Below are 14,239 nucleotides of genomic sequence, written 5' to 3' on the forward strand. Positions count from 1 at the left end.
AAAACAGTAAGTAAAAACAAGAAGAGGAGGGAGAAGGAGAAGGAGTAGAAGAAGAAGAAGAAGTTGGCCCGAGAGCAAGAGCTACTTGGCCATGTTAATTGCGGGGCAATATCAATTTCTGTGTGTGTATCCATCAGATTCGCGATTCGCGAGATACTTTTGCGAGTCGAGATCGCCGAACCGTTATCTCTGGGTGCCCGAGCAACAGCAACAATAAAAATCGGAGAAAAATACGTGATTTGTTCGAGACAGACACAAAGATACCAAGAAAATACAAAAAAAAAAAATGAAAAAAAGATATACAGATACGCGAGATACAGATACAATTTACATATAAGCAATTTTTTTTCCGAAAAAAATAGCACAAAGTATACACAAAAGCACATGATGACGAAAACGTGGAGGAGCGGGAAAATTAAAGAAGAGGGGGAGGGGAGAAAAGGCAATGGAAAAGGCAAGGCAAAGCAAAGCTTGGAAAAAAAAAACGTTTTTTGCTGCCCATTTTTATTGTGAATTTCGCCACTTCTGAGGGATTTTCCTTTCCTAGGCGGAAAAAAGGGTTTCCTATTTCTTTTGCATGTCGAAATTTTATTTCATTTTAATTTCCCCTGTTCTATGTTTGTCCCGCCTAAGGGAAAATGCTACCCAAATTTTAGTGCTTTGTTGACAAAAAAAAAAAAAGCAAACAGATTTTTTCCTTTTTTGGCCAACGGCAAATCGTGAATTGTGTTTGTAGATCTTTTGCATTCATTTTATTTGTTTACTCAATGCATTTGCGGTTGCATTTATTTTAAATTGAATATTAAACAAATACATTGAATAAGTTATTAATTTTTTGTATTAAATATATTAACTTTAGTTGTATTTATAATTCTTTTTGATTTTATAAAAAAAAATTGGACACTATGTTTACTTAATAAGTAACTAGGTTAATAAAAATATACTTTATATTTCAATAAATTCAAAATAGAATTTATACATTTTTTATGTTTTACCTAAAAGGCATTCAACTTTTACAATGAATTGCAAAATAATTATGGTAAACTAATGAGCAATATGTAGGAAATTTCAAAATATATAAATCTTATTTTTGGACTTTCCATTCCACAGGCTTTTAGCCATAATCTATGGCCATTTTATGTATTTGATTTGTTTTGCATTGGTTTTGTTTTGTTTCAATTTTAACATTTTGAGTATTTTAAATATCATTTTCATCAACGCAACAACACTAACAAAAAAAAACAAATAGCCCATCTCAATACACTTTTTTGTCTTGCTTTTTTCTTTTTCTTATTTCTTTAATTGTTTAAAACAAAATGCAATTTGCACAATCAACACTGAAAAAAATTGCACATTTTGGTAGCAATGGCTGTTTCGATTCGTTTCCATGGGTTTTTGGTGCCTTGTGGATTGCTTTTGTTGTCTCATCTTTGTTTGTTTTGTTATTTTACTTTATTTTTTTTTGGGGTTTTAAGTATGTATTTTGTTATTACGCTTATTCGTTATGGCTATTTTGTTATTGCTTTTGTGCTTTTGTTGTTGTTTTTTCGATACCGTTTTGATTTTGATGGCGTTTGAATTGCGACTGAAACCGAAACTGAATTGATGCTGCCAGCCTCTCCCTCTTCCTCTCCCTCCCTCTCTCTCGCTCGCTCGCTCACTAGCTCTCTCTCTGTCTCTGTCTCTCTCTCTCTCCCTCTCCCCTCTGCCAACGTCGACGTCGACTGCGCTGCTTGCTTTGCATGCAGTCAAAAGGGGAGGGAGCGAGAGGGGTTCAGTGGGGGTGGAATGTGTGCGGGGATTGGAAAGGGAAGGGGGTTATTCCCATTTTGCCTAGCAGAATTTTCAATTTAAACGCACTCGCACTCATACAATAGCACTTACACACACACACACATACACACACACACAGTGACACACAAGAGTGCAGCGGCGACGTCAACTTAGCTAAAAACTTCGAAATGCGTAAGCTCCGACGACTACGCTGTCGACGTCGACGCCGACTGCGCTGCCTACGCTGACTTCGTGGCCCATTCGCGCACACACAATTTTTTTTCACAAACTGTTTGGCCTTTTTTTTCGTGTAGGTCCAGGCCAAACAGCATGGGTCAAGAATATATAGCCAATACAAATACTTGTTTATAGAAGAAAAAGCCAATTAACAGAGATCAAAGTTTCATGTTCTGTTAAAATTTTGTAGCAAAAATGTTAGGACACATCCGTTGCTCAACTTTTAAATTAACAACATTCTAGGATCTTATTAAACAATCACATTATACTTAATTTATTGTGTTCTACATTAACCCAATTTATATTTTTCTAGATCTAAATGTTTTGAAAACTTAATCAACATGTGTTTCAATATTTATTTCAGTTATTTGTAGATACCCAAGATAAGTAACTTGCTTATTGAACAGATTAAAGTGTGGGAATTAATTAGAAATAAAATGTTTATTTAAACTCAATTTAAAAATATTCATGGTATTTTAGACTATGGTATTTAAAATAATGGTATTTAAACTCTTCTGAAATTATCGTCCAATTTCGTTGTACACTCCCGAACACCTGTACTATTATTTTGAACCGAGGTGTAAGGGACAGCCTCCAAGCAAACCCCTCCCCCCTTTCCGTACACTTTAACCCTCCAAACACGAGGCTTAACTCACTCATTTCGCAACGTTTTCAGTCAGTTTTCGTCGCCAGGTTCGCGGCCTCATCGTGGTCACCCTGCCAATCCCCCCCCCCCCCCCCCCCCCTCCCCACTCCTCCGCACCTGGTCTTTAGCACCCCTTTTGGCATCCATCTTGGCCATATACACCCAGATCCACATCCACATCCACATCCACATCCACATCCACATCCACATCAACATCCATCCATTCGACTCGCTCTTCAGCGAAGAAGCTGAAAACAAGGTGGCAACAATTGCGCTGCAGCCCAAGGACTTCGTAGATACATTTATTCACCGGGTAAAAAGACCAAATATCGAAGAGCTTAATTACTCTTATACATGTGTTAAAATGGGGAAAACTTATGTTAATAAATGTTTAATTACACAGAGAAAACAGAGCTTCTTTTTAGGTATAACTTTGTTATATATCATAAGGTTATTAAATGAAAAAACACACGAATAATATAGATCTTAATTATAGATAATAATCCGTACTATTGAATGTAAAATCCATAATTTAGATATTTTATAATTCAGAATAATATAATTCTCTATAGCTGTTTAAACACATTTGTATGAACTAAACAAATATATTACATCTTCTAAAAATTGCAACAATCCGCAGTCAAGGGAAAATAAGTTTACAAGAGGTAGAAACATGTGATCCCATTTCTATGGTATAAAAAATATGTATATGCTTTCTATATTATAAGAAATATTTATAATTTTTAGGTTAAGCCTTACTATTATTAAGAAAATAGTTCCTCAAAACATGTACAAATTTTACTTAAATATAGAAAATGTTTCTTGTTTCTAAATTTTCGATTATGTCGACTACATTTGAGTAACATTTTTTTTGGTTTAAGAAATATGAGAGTTTTATGCCGAATTTCTACTTATTAGGGTAAATTTTATTTTGAGTGCATGCACCCATGCAAATTTCAGGGCATCGAATGGCCTCTCTTAATAAGGCGTTGTTGGCTTGGGCAGCCAGGTTTTCAACATGCCATGGCCATTCCGTCACTTTCGAGGGTAATCATCGCAGAAGGAGGCCCACTGAGGTTGCTGTTGCTGTTGCTCTTGCTGTTTTGGCCATCAAGTGCAGAGTGCGACAGACAGAGAAAGGGTAGCCCATACAGCCATACAGCCATACAGCCATGCAGCGCGCATACAGGACACAAGTCGTCCTTTTTGTCGGCCGAGAGGTCCGGAGTCCGGAGTCCGTAGTCCGTAGTCCGTAGTCCTTAGTCCGTGGTCCTCTGCTCTTTGTTTTAGCCAACAGCCTGTTCCTCTGCTGCCGATGTGTTGCTGCCGTGCTTTTGCTGTTGCTGTTGTTGCTGATGCTGCTGGCGCTGCTTGTCGATGATGAAGTGGCCGACAACGACAACCACGAGACGACGCAACGACAACAACAGCAGCAACACCAGGGGCAGGCAGCACGGCAGCACGGCAGCAACGTCGTCGCATCGCAATCGCGGCATGCGTCGTTTTATAGATGGGATTGTGTGTATATATTCCCCCAAAACCCCCTCTCCATTACCCCCCATTACCCCCCATTACCCCCTCCCCCAGATACATATACACACATAGATCTGTGTGTGTTGTGCGCGCGGCGCATAATATTCCGCACGCACATACAACAACAAGATGTTGCTGCCCCACAACAACAGCAACAGCAACAGCAGCAGCAACACACGGCGGCAACAAGCGCACTTTAAGTGTAGCAAAATGGACTGCAAAACTTGTGTACAGTACTCGTGGCATATGTACACAATCGGAGGCATACGGCATACATACATGGCCCGATAAATACATATATATATATATATATATTTATGTATATATATGTATATAGTATGTATAGGTACATGGGCATGATGATGGGCACATAGACCAAAAACCTAAGGGGGCGACCGACCGGATTGCTCAGATTTTCGGAGGCTGGTGTTTCGGCTAATTATAATGCCAAGACAGTTCAAAGATGCCAGCGAGCGAGGTGGTGTGTTCTGGTGTGGGATATAATTAATCCCTCATCTCACTGTTTGGCTGCATAAAATTGTTGAATCAAATTTGCCATTTCAGATAACCCAAATAACTGGAAATCATTATTTAATCACTCGCAATACAGGTTCAGAAGAATTTCCTAAATGCACTCACAGAAGTTGAGCATTACACTTCAATCAAATAAACTTGAATTAATTTGTTTGGATTATAAGCGGTATTTTAAACATAATGTCCAAAAGCTCAATCAAGCAAAATATATCAACATTTAAATACAAATACATTTAGACACATTTTATTTATTATGGCAGTGTAAATTTGAAATCTAAGAACTCTTAGAATTTATTTCAACTTTAATAGTAGGTATTTTGTCTGGTGTACACCTGTTTGATATGGATTATGTTGCATTCCCCGCAGGCTGGCTGCATAAAATGTAATAAAATATGAAGTGCATGTGTGTTTATTATTGGGAAATGTATCCAAGCAAAAATACAGTGGAAAATAAGAAAAAAAAAAAACAGAAAAGGGTTACACCAACCAGCCAGCAGAGTGAGACAGATGGAGGTCAAAAAGAGAGGCCAATAGTTGCCAACTGCAGTCAGCCAACAGTAACCAGTTTTGCAATGCAACAGCAGCAACAGCAACAGCAGCAACAGCAGCAACAGCAGCAACAGCAACACACAGCAGCAACATCAACGCACAGCAGCAGCAACATCAAGTCGAACAATCGTCAAATACACAAAATCCACTTTGCAAATCATCAGCGCAATGGCGAACCGAACTACGGACTACCCGGGTAACAAAATCCGGGTCCGGGTTCGAGTTCGGGTCAGAATTTGGGTGGAAATTGGATGGGATGGGATGGGATGGGATGGGATTTGGGTAGGGGTGTTGTCCACACACGCGTGCAACATGCACCTTGAGAGCTTTTCCAGCATTTCCACATCAGAGACATTTTCCAGTGCGAAAAATGAAAATGCAGCAAGAAAATCCAACGCTATAAGGTGTGTTTTCCATGTTCCAGCAAAGTACGAGTACTAACAACAAAAAAAAGAAAACACAAACAGTACTAGTAAAAAGGAAGGGAAAACAACACACAAAAATTATATACACACACAGGCAGCCACCACGCCCACTTTGCTACGCCCACGCCTCTGCACCGAATAAAATTGCATTGGAAAATCGGCAAGGCAAAGTCCCGAGAACTGGAAAATGTCTGCAGCTCTACATACAGATGTGTGTAAGGGGAATTCTTTTTTTCGGTGGGGTGGGTGGGTTGGTTAGGGGTTTTTAAAAGGTAACAACGCCAAAGCTCACACCGAAAGTAAAGTGAAGCCAAAAAAATAAAAAGACAGACTAAAACTGACACATACCGAAAAAGCTTAGACAAAAAGCAACGGGCGAGTAAATGTGTCAGATAATACAAAATTCATATTAAGCATTCTAAATACATAATTATTTTACTTGAAGGATCTGACTGGTTTTAGACTAAACATTTTGTGGTGTTCCCCTCAGTACACTTAAAGTAAAGATAATAACCAAATTTCTATGCCAACAGCATGCATTAAACAAAATTGCCTTTTTTCAATATGTTTGATGAAAAGCATGATACTTTCCGGTTAAAAGGAAATCTTTAATGACTTCATTTGGCCCGAGGACTTTTGCATACACATACATATGTATGAATTTTTTATAGGGAAATTTGCCACACAACCCTTTATTTAGCGAGTGCCGTGTCATCCAATTGGAATGAGAATACCGCCGCCTTCCATTTAATCAGCGAGTGCCATAACAAAAATAATGGGCCCCCGAGAGCTTTAATGCCAAAGATGGGGAAAAGTGAAGAAAAGGAAAAATACAAGGGAAATAGAGAGAGCAAAAAAAATTGGGGGGCATGGGGGCATAGTAAGTTAAAAGAAGAAACAAATGGAGAAAAAAGGCAAATTATAGAAAAAAAAAATGGGGATGAAAAAAAAACAAAAACAATACAAAATAAAACAACAAACAAAGAAGCGTTAAAGTTTGCACAGCGTTCGCACATCAAACCCGCGAGCACAACTTGCAACAAGTTTGAAGTCGCTGCTAAAAATAAGACCAAAAAGCCAGGAAAAAGAGAAAACCCCCCTCTTACCGTTTGCACTCTCTCACTCTCTCTTTTGCTCTCTTGATAGAAGCAAAAAAAAAAAAAATGTGATACGACAGTGATTACGCGATTTTCCATAATAAATGTTGTGGTAAAGGCGACCTTCCGGTTATGGCAGTCACACCAATACACAGACACGCTTATGCACAGACGCACACATACTTTCTCCCGAGACTCTCATGCACACACACCGCTGCAAAATAGCAACACACGCATACGGAGACGAGAGCACTTGTTCGGATTGCCCGACAGCAAAAAATCAACAACAACACGACGACCTTCCTTGCTCTCTCTTTCTCTCTCTGTCTCTCTCTAGTCTCCCTCTCTTTCTCCACCCCTCTCTCCACCCACAAAATTGCAGACACTCTCTCTAGCGGAAAATGTCGGTAAACAGTGCAACCGGTTTTTTTTTTACCCCCACATGGGAAAAAATGGAAACATCACGGATAAGCACAGTGGGGCAAAATCACAAAAACATAGCATACTTATTGGAAATTTTGAGGAAAAAATTGAATCTTTTAAAGGATACCAATTTTGCGATTAAAGGGTGAAGTTTTCATTTCGGAAAAACTCTTTTAGAGTCAAAACATTATTTCCACTGCTTCATCAGCTTTTCTGACTTCCACATGTAACCATAGCATACTTATTGGGGATATTCGTTGGTAAACCAAGTTTTAGGATTTTTTTCATATCCAAAAAATAATCGATTCATCAGTAAGTGTGCAACATTTTTTTTTTTAATATGCCTATAGCACAAATCAAATCTTATTGTTTTGAAGTTGTTTGCACATTTTTAATAGCAAACAGTTACATATGAGTAGGTGAACTAAAAAAAAAGTGATATTTAAACCAATAATAAACATAATAATTGTTTTGAATTCGTAACCCCCAAATTGAGAGATCTTAGACCACCGTGCTGTTCCAGCAATGTCGCATTTGGCTCGACTCTCGGCGAAGTCCAAGTCCCCAAAGCTTCGTTACCCCTCTCGTTGTTTCGGCCGAACCCCCCTGCACTGTTGTTGGTGGCTGCCTATGGCTCGTTTTACTAGGCTAATCATGTGTTCTGGTTTTCGGATTTGTGTGAGAGACTCTGACTTTGCTTGTCAGTATGTGTCTGTGTGAGCCTGGCTCTGCGTTTGTGTGTGTGGGGAGGAGGAGGAGGGGGTGAACTCTGTGTATGGGTATGAGTGTTGGTGCTTTGCCGTGTGTTTTGAGCATTCATTCAACGCTCGACGGTTGCGTCGCTTTGGGGGCGCGCGCACATTGAATTCAGTTGAGAGCTTTGCAATTTTGTTGGTTTTCCTTGTTTTTATTTTGCCGATTTTTCGATACCCATTAATAGTAGCGAGGCTACAGCGTAAAATAGTCGTTTAAAATTTCGAATAAAATATGTTTTTTATTGTATTCAAACATATTTAAGACCGACCTTCAGTATTTACATTATATACATATATATTTTTTTTTTATTAATAGTAATCACCGCAAAGGATTTTAGAAAGAAAACACATATTTTTTTCTTCTGTGTCTTCAATTATGCCACTGATAAAAAAAAACTTTAAACTGTTAAGGATTTTACAAAAGCTATAACAAATTAATTTTTATACTAAGAACGAAATTTTTAAAGAAGGCAAAAAAGAAAGAGCAGAATATTTTAATATATAATCTTATCTTATTTTTATTACTAGCAATCTTTGAAACATCCAGTGAATATACTTGTAATGAATGATTACTTTGCTTCCCTAAATAAAATAAAATAAGTTTAATAATCTAAAGGGTATTCCATAAGTCGTGACACCCTTGGTTATTTTGATCTGTGTATAGGAAACATTTCACACGCTGCTTTTTGCCAAGCACTTGACTGTTGAGTGGCGGTTGTTGTTGTTGTGGGCTACTTGTTGTTGTTGTTCTTGTTGTGGGCTACTTGTTTGTTGTTGTTGTCGAAAATGTTGGGGTTCGTTGCCGTTGTCGTCGGCTACAGTTGTTGTTGCTGTTTCAGCTTTTTCTGGGTATAGGGAATATTATAGTATAGCCCCCCCCCCCATTTGGTATTGCTGTGTTGCCAGTTGCCAGTTGCTCGCGTGTTTTGTGTGTTATCAACTTTAGTTGCTGGCTGCAAGCCGCGACGATTGCACGTCTGTCTGCCGAAAGTCTGCCGCCCGGGATATAATATCTGGTATAGGCTGTATGAGTGAGGTACATGGCACTATACTGCACCACCTCTCGCCGGGGTAATCGGTTTGAGTTCATTTTCATTTAAATGGAATTAAATATGGTAAATGATGAAATCAAGGCGGGCGAGTGAGACAGCAGCTGTCGTGTGGTGAGGTTTACAAATGTACATACATATGCATATGTATATACTATACCCCTATACGTACACAGAGATACAGAGATGTGGTGAAGGTGAGTGCGACGACCGACCGATGCAAAGAATTCCAGACCCGTCTAAAATTTTTGCACTCGTTTTTTTTTTTTTGAAGAGGCACATTTGTAATCCATATAATAAATAAATAATTTTTGAAGGCAGGCTTTATTGGGGATGGGTTTTTATGGGTATGGTATGTGCGCGGGTATAGTTAGTAACAGAATCTCATCGAAAATCGAGATTCGATATTCGAGGGAAAGAACAGGCGCGCAGAAAATAAAGAAGGCAGGCGAAGCGACGAGAAGGGAGAGCAGCCAGCGAGAGCCGCTAAAACCCTAAGGCGAGAGGCACGCGGGAAAAAGAGAAGGCAAGACGAGAAGAGAGTGAGAGCTGGAAAAAAATCGATAGACTTGACGCTGATAAGCAGACCAGAAAAAAAAACAGAAACAGGGAACAAATTAAAACCAGACAAACAACCACCGCTGCGAATAGAAATAGGAAGCGTCGTCTCTAACAAAACGCTGCTGCATCCGTGGCGGATACGTGTTTTCTACCTGACGCGCGCGTCTAACCGCCAATTTAACAGGCAAACAGCGAGAGAGCAGGAGAACGAAAGAGCGAAACGTTGACCGCAACAGAAACACTCGCCGGTTGTGGGATGTGGGCCAGCGAGCGAGCGAGATAGACGGAGCGTGACAGAAAGAGATAGTAAATGGGCAAGAGCAAGAGAGCGAGGGAAGTGGCGAGAGGAAAAAGTGTTTCCAAATTTTACTTGGAAAAAATTGAATACGTTTGATTTAATGTTTTTTATTTTTAAAATCTTTTTTAATGTCCTACAGAGTTGGTATACTTTTAATTAGAGGGAAATAATAAAATCAAATAAATTTGATTTCTTAATGATTTTATAGTAAGTTAACTTAATTATTGAGTACTATATATTTAGACAAATGCTTAAAAAAAAAACATTTTTTAAATTCCCTTGTAAACAACAAACATCTTTATTGCTAAAAAACGTATCAAATTAAAAAGCTTGACAACCCTAAACCGTCATTGCACTCACTACCACGCTTGGACTCTCAGTAGATTTCTTTCGTTTTCTCCTCCGACAAACACTGTTATAATTTACTTGGCAAGTGGTTTTCCCTTTCCCACTCTCGTTCCCCTGCAATACAATCTATGTCTACCTATCTCTTTCTGGCCGTGTTTTGGGTTCCGTTAGGAATACGAAGTAAGCTCTTAATGACAAATGTCGGTGGGGCAAATTAAACTCTTTATATTTCGACCGATTCGGTATTTTATTTTGTCGGTTTACAACTAATCTCCGGCATGAAAATCAGCTAATATTTGCCTACACCCGATTTATGAGCGATTTCGCATGGTATTTGTTGTATGTCGCAAATGCGAAATACCGGGAGTTAAGAAGTACACAAGAGGCGAATATCTACCGAAAAAATTTCAAAAATGCCACAGAGCAGCGAGTGAAAATAACAAACACAAGATAATGATGGCAAAATGTTAAATGGCAATATTGCAACGCGAATTTTCTCGTCGAATTCGAATTGAGCAACCACGAAATGTGTGATAAGTGTGTGCGGGTAGGAAAAGTTGGAAAATGAATACCAATCAGAAACATGATGGATATTTGTATAAATCATGTTAATTGGCTTGCCAAAAATGACACATTTGTCGTCTGTTATGCGGTTAAGCTGGCACTTGCTGTCTTTTCCATAAATCAGGCGAGTACAGTGGCAATACTATGGAAATTCAGGGATGTTTATGGGACTATATTTATTTGTCATCCATATACTTGTTGATTTAAAGTTGTTTGTGTTTCTAAGCAAATTAAAAATAGTTAACGACCGATTAAATTGAAAACCAAATTCAGGTGTTGTTTTCCCAAACGTTAATCTTTATTGAGTGCCCACTGTACAACACTAGCTTTATAGACTGTGGGAGCCCGAGTAGCCTTAGGCAAATTAGCGCCCCCCAGCGGCCAGTAAAAACAATCGTCTGACGCTCTTCAGTGTATTGCCCTCTCGCTCTGGTGCCGAGTCTTTAACTGTGTGCGTGTCTGAGCTTGTGCACAATTTCTTTTTTTTTGTTAAAGTTAGTTGCGGTTTTTCGCTTTTCGCTCTACGTTTTACTTTTACGTTTGGCGTGTTGCCGCACGTTTTGTGATATTGGAATCGTAGCTGCTGACAAAAATACCAAAAAAGATTATTTAAGAAGAAAAAGAAAAGGCAAGCGCCGCTGCAATGACGCTGCAGTCTACAGAAAGTAACAGGCGCCCAGCGATGGCAAAAAACGCCAGACAGCAGCTTCTAAAAAAAATGTAGCGAGTGGCTCTCGCGGCCTCTCACTCTCTGGGTTTCTGCCTCTCTCTATCCGTCTCCACAACTCGTTGGCGCTCTGGCGCATGTGTTGGCCTATGGACGAAACTCCAGGGGCGGGAAAGGGACGCACGATACTACTCTTTGGCTGTCTAATTATTAATTTCTGGCATAGAAATGAATGGGATTTTTGTTGTTGAGGTTTTTTGATTTCATTTGTAGATTTGCCAATGCAAACAATAAGTTCTTTGGGTGATTAGTTTTCAACTGAAAATCAATAGGTTTATTATTCTTTTTTTTGTTATCTTTAAATTGTTGCTTGTTAATTGGAAAGGCGATAAAATTAATGCTGCTAATTTAATTTAATTAAACTTAAAATCGATATAAAAATTTATTTAAAATAAACTTTTTTAAATTTTTGGAAAAACTATTTTAACTACAGATTTGCATTACTAATTTAAATTTGTTTTTGAATATTAAAAGAATAAAAATAGAGAAAATATTAGTTTAAGTTTTAAGTTTTAATTTGACCTAGTTTGGTGACTAAAAAAGAAATAGTTTTAATTTCAAGTATTGATTAAACAACGATTTAAATTATTTCTGAAACGGAATGAGCTACGTGATTTAATTTTTAAAATTGGAGATGGTATAATTCTTAAGTTTAATTTAAACAACATGGACAACTTTTCTTTAATCGGCAGACTATTGATTCATCATGCCAAAACCAGATTGCATAGATTTTGATTAAAAAGTATAAAAGACTATAAGCTATAACTAACTTGTTTAATATCTTCAAGCAATGGTTAGTAATTTTCCTTTCTATTTTTGTATTTTTCTTCGTAAATTGCGCATAAACAACCATTAATTTCCCTTTAAATTATTGTGTATTGTATCTTTTGTTTTGGCTTAGATATATTAGCTCACCGATTTTCCGCCAACAATGCAGGTGCGCTGCAATAGGCCCAAATCGCTGGTATTTCGTTTGCTGCGCATTCTTCGGCTGCTGATTTTTCCTCGCTTTTTTTTTTTTTTTTTTTGCTTCCACAATTTTCAACAATCGCACACACACATAACAAGCTGGTTTTTCACTTGTAGTTACAAATTCGGAGTATGTATGTATTCCTCTTTTCTTTTCTTGTTTTGTTTAAATATTTAATCAGAACTAAGTAGAGTGCACCGAAAAAAAATGATTTTGTGGGGGGGCGGGGTGCGGGCGTTCGGCACAGGGAAATTGCACCCGCCTTATGGGTGTATAACACAAAACAAATCCCTTTGGCTAATACTACTTAATTTCTGGTTTTTTGTGCTGATTTTTTTTGCTTTTTTTCTGTGCTGTGCTTTGCTTTGTTATTTTTCGCTCTCAAAATTCGCGACGCACCGCCGCAGAGATGAAAACCATCACTTCCGGAGGCGCTTCAAGTACTGAGGAATGTAGTAAATACGTGCGTCGGTATTGGTGAGTATCTGTGAGTGCCCCAACCCGCGTGTGTGTGTGTATGTGTGTGTTGTGCAGCGACGTCAACAGAGGCGTCAGCAGAGCGGCAGCGGCGGCGGCGACAGCAATAGAAAGAAGCCAAAGCCAAAGCCAAAAGCACAAGAAAGCATGAAAAAAGCACGCTAAATAAAAGGAAAAGCGGTTGGGACAAAAAATAAGGAAAATAAGGAAAATGTGTGTGTGCAATGGGAAAGGGGGTTGGTCACAAAGGCGGAGAAATTGAGCAAAATGGGCGGCCAGAAGAGAAGGAAAGGACTCTGTTAATACATTTCCCAACTTTGGTCACAAAATCAGGTTCTAATGTGGGAACAACGCTGGCCAAACAATGGCGGTAAAGAAAATAGCACAGCCCCTGCATTTTTCAATCTTACAATATCCTGCAGAACTAAGAACTATTTTGTTTTGTTAACAAAATATTATTTAGGGCTAAACTTACTAGCCATTTTTTTTGGTGCAAAAAAAAAAAACGCTGTTAAAAACGCTTGATATTTTTTAAACTTAAAAAAGAATTTTTTTTAAAACACTCTTAAATTTAATACGGATCTATCTGAGGATTAAAACGATGTGTTAAAAAAATAACTTCTCTGCCATTCCAGTATATTTTGCATTCTTAGTTGCTATCTATTTTATTATTTTGCCCACTGCTGTTCTCAAGTGGTGTATTTTACTGTAAACATATTTACAGGCATGTCTCTTGGCAATACCATCTTCCCATGCTTTTCCATAGGAAAGTGCCAAGTGTCTGTCTCTATCTGCAACTCCAGTTTCCTCCCTTTGTTGCTCCTGAACTTTTCGCCACGCTTTTCCCCCCCTTAATTTTCCACCCAACTGGTTCTTTCAGTTGCAAGCAAAAGCAACTCTGTGACACAGTTTGGAAAGCCGATGTTTCAGGTTGCGTGTTGCGAGTTGCATGTTGCATGTTGCATGCTGCACGTTGCACGTTGCAAATGGGCAGCTGTAACAGAAGCGCAATCGAACAGCAGCCAATCACTATTTGAAGTGGGGTTTGGTTAAGTTAGGTCAGTATTTTAAACAAAATTTACAAAATATAAGTTCGTAGAAATTTACTAGTAGACTAACTTTCGTTTATAGATTTCCGTTTCGGTTGTGCCTTTTGCAATGGTATACAATTTTTTTGTACATTAATTTTGGATATTTTACGTAATAAAAGCTTTGCTTTTGGTATCTGTTTTATTATGAATTAAAATATTAATAGGAATGCCGACTAGAGTAA

The 14,239-nt window shown here is 38.3% G+C and overlaps 1 protein-coding gene across 3 annotated transcripts in view; it reads right to left on the reverse strand.

Annotated features, from left to right (window-relative positions):
* LOC128265047 (alpha-protein kinase 1) overlaps positions 1-14,239 on the reverse strand; it is a 73,717-nt gene that overhangs the window by 39,763 nt on the left and 19,715 nt on the right. Inside the window, exon 1 of one of the 3 annotated variants that reach the window (XM_053000826.1) lies at positions 12,435-12,936. The exons of the other annotated variants lie outside the window; for them this stretch is intronic. Within the exon in view, the coding sequence (XP_052856786.1) occupies positions 12,435-12,503 (69 nt within the window). The 5' untranslated portion in view covers positions 12,504-12,936. Of the gene's footprint in view, positions 1-12,434; positions 12,937-14,239 lie in introns of those variants that run through there. 3 annotated transcript variants of the gene reach the window in all.

This window comes from Drosophila gunungcola, unplaced genomic scaffold (assembly GCF_025200985.1).
Source record: "Drosophila gunungcola strain Sukarami unplaced genomic scaffold, Dgunungcola_SK_2 000090F, whole genome shotgun sequence".
Lineage (NCBI taxonomy): Eukaryota > Metazoa > Arthropoda > Insecta > Diptera > Drosophilidae > Drosophila > Drosophila gunungcola.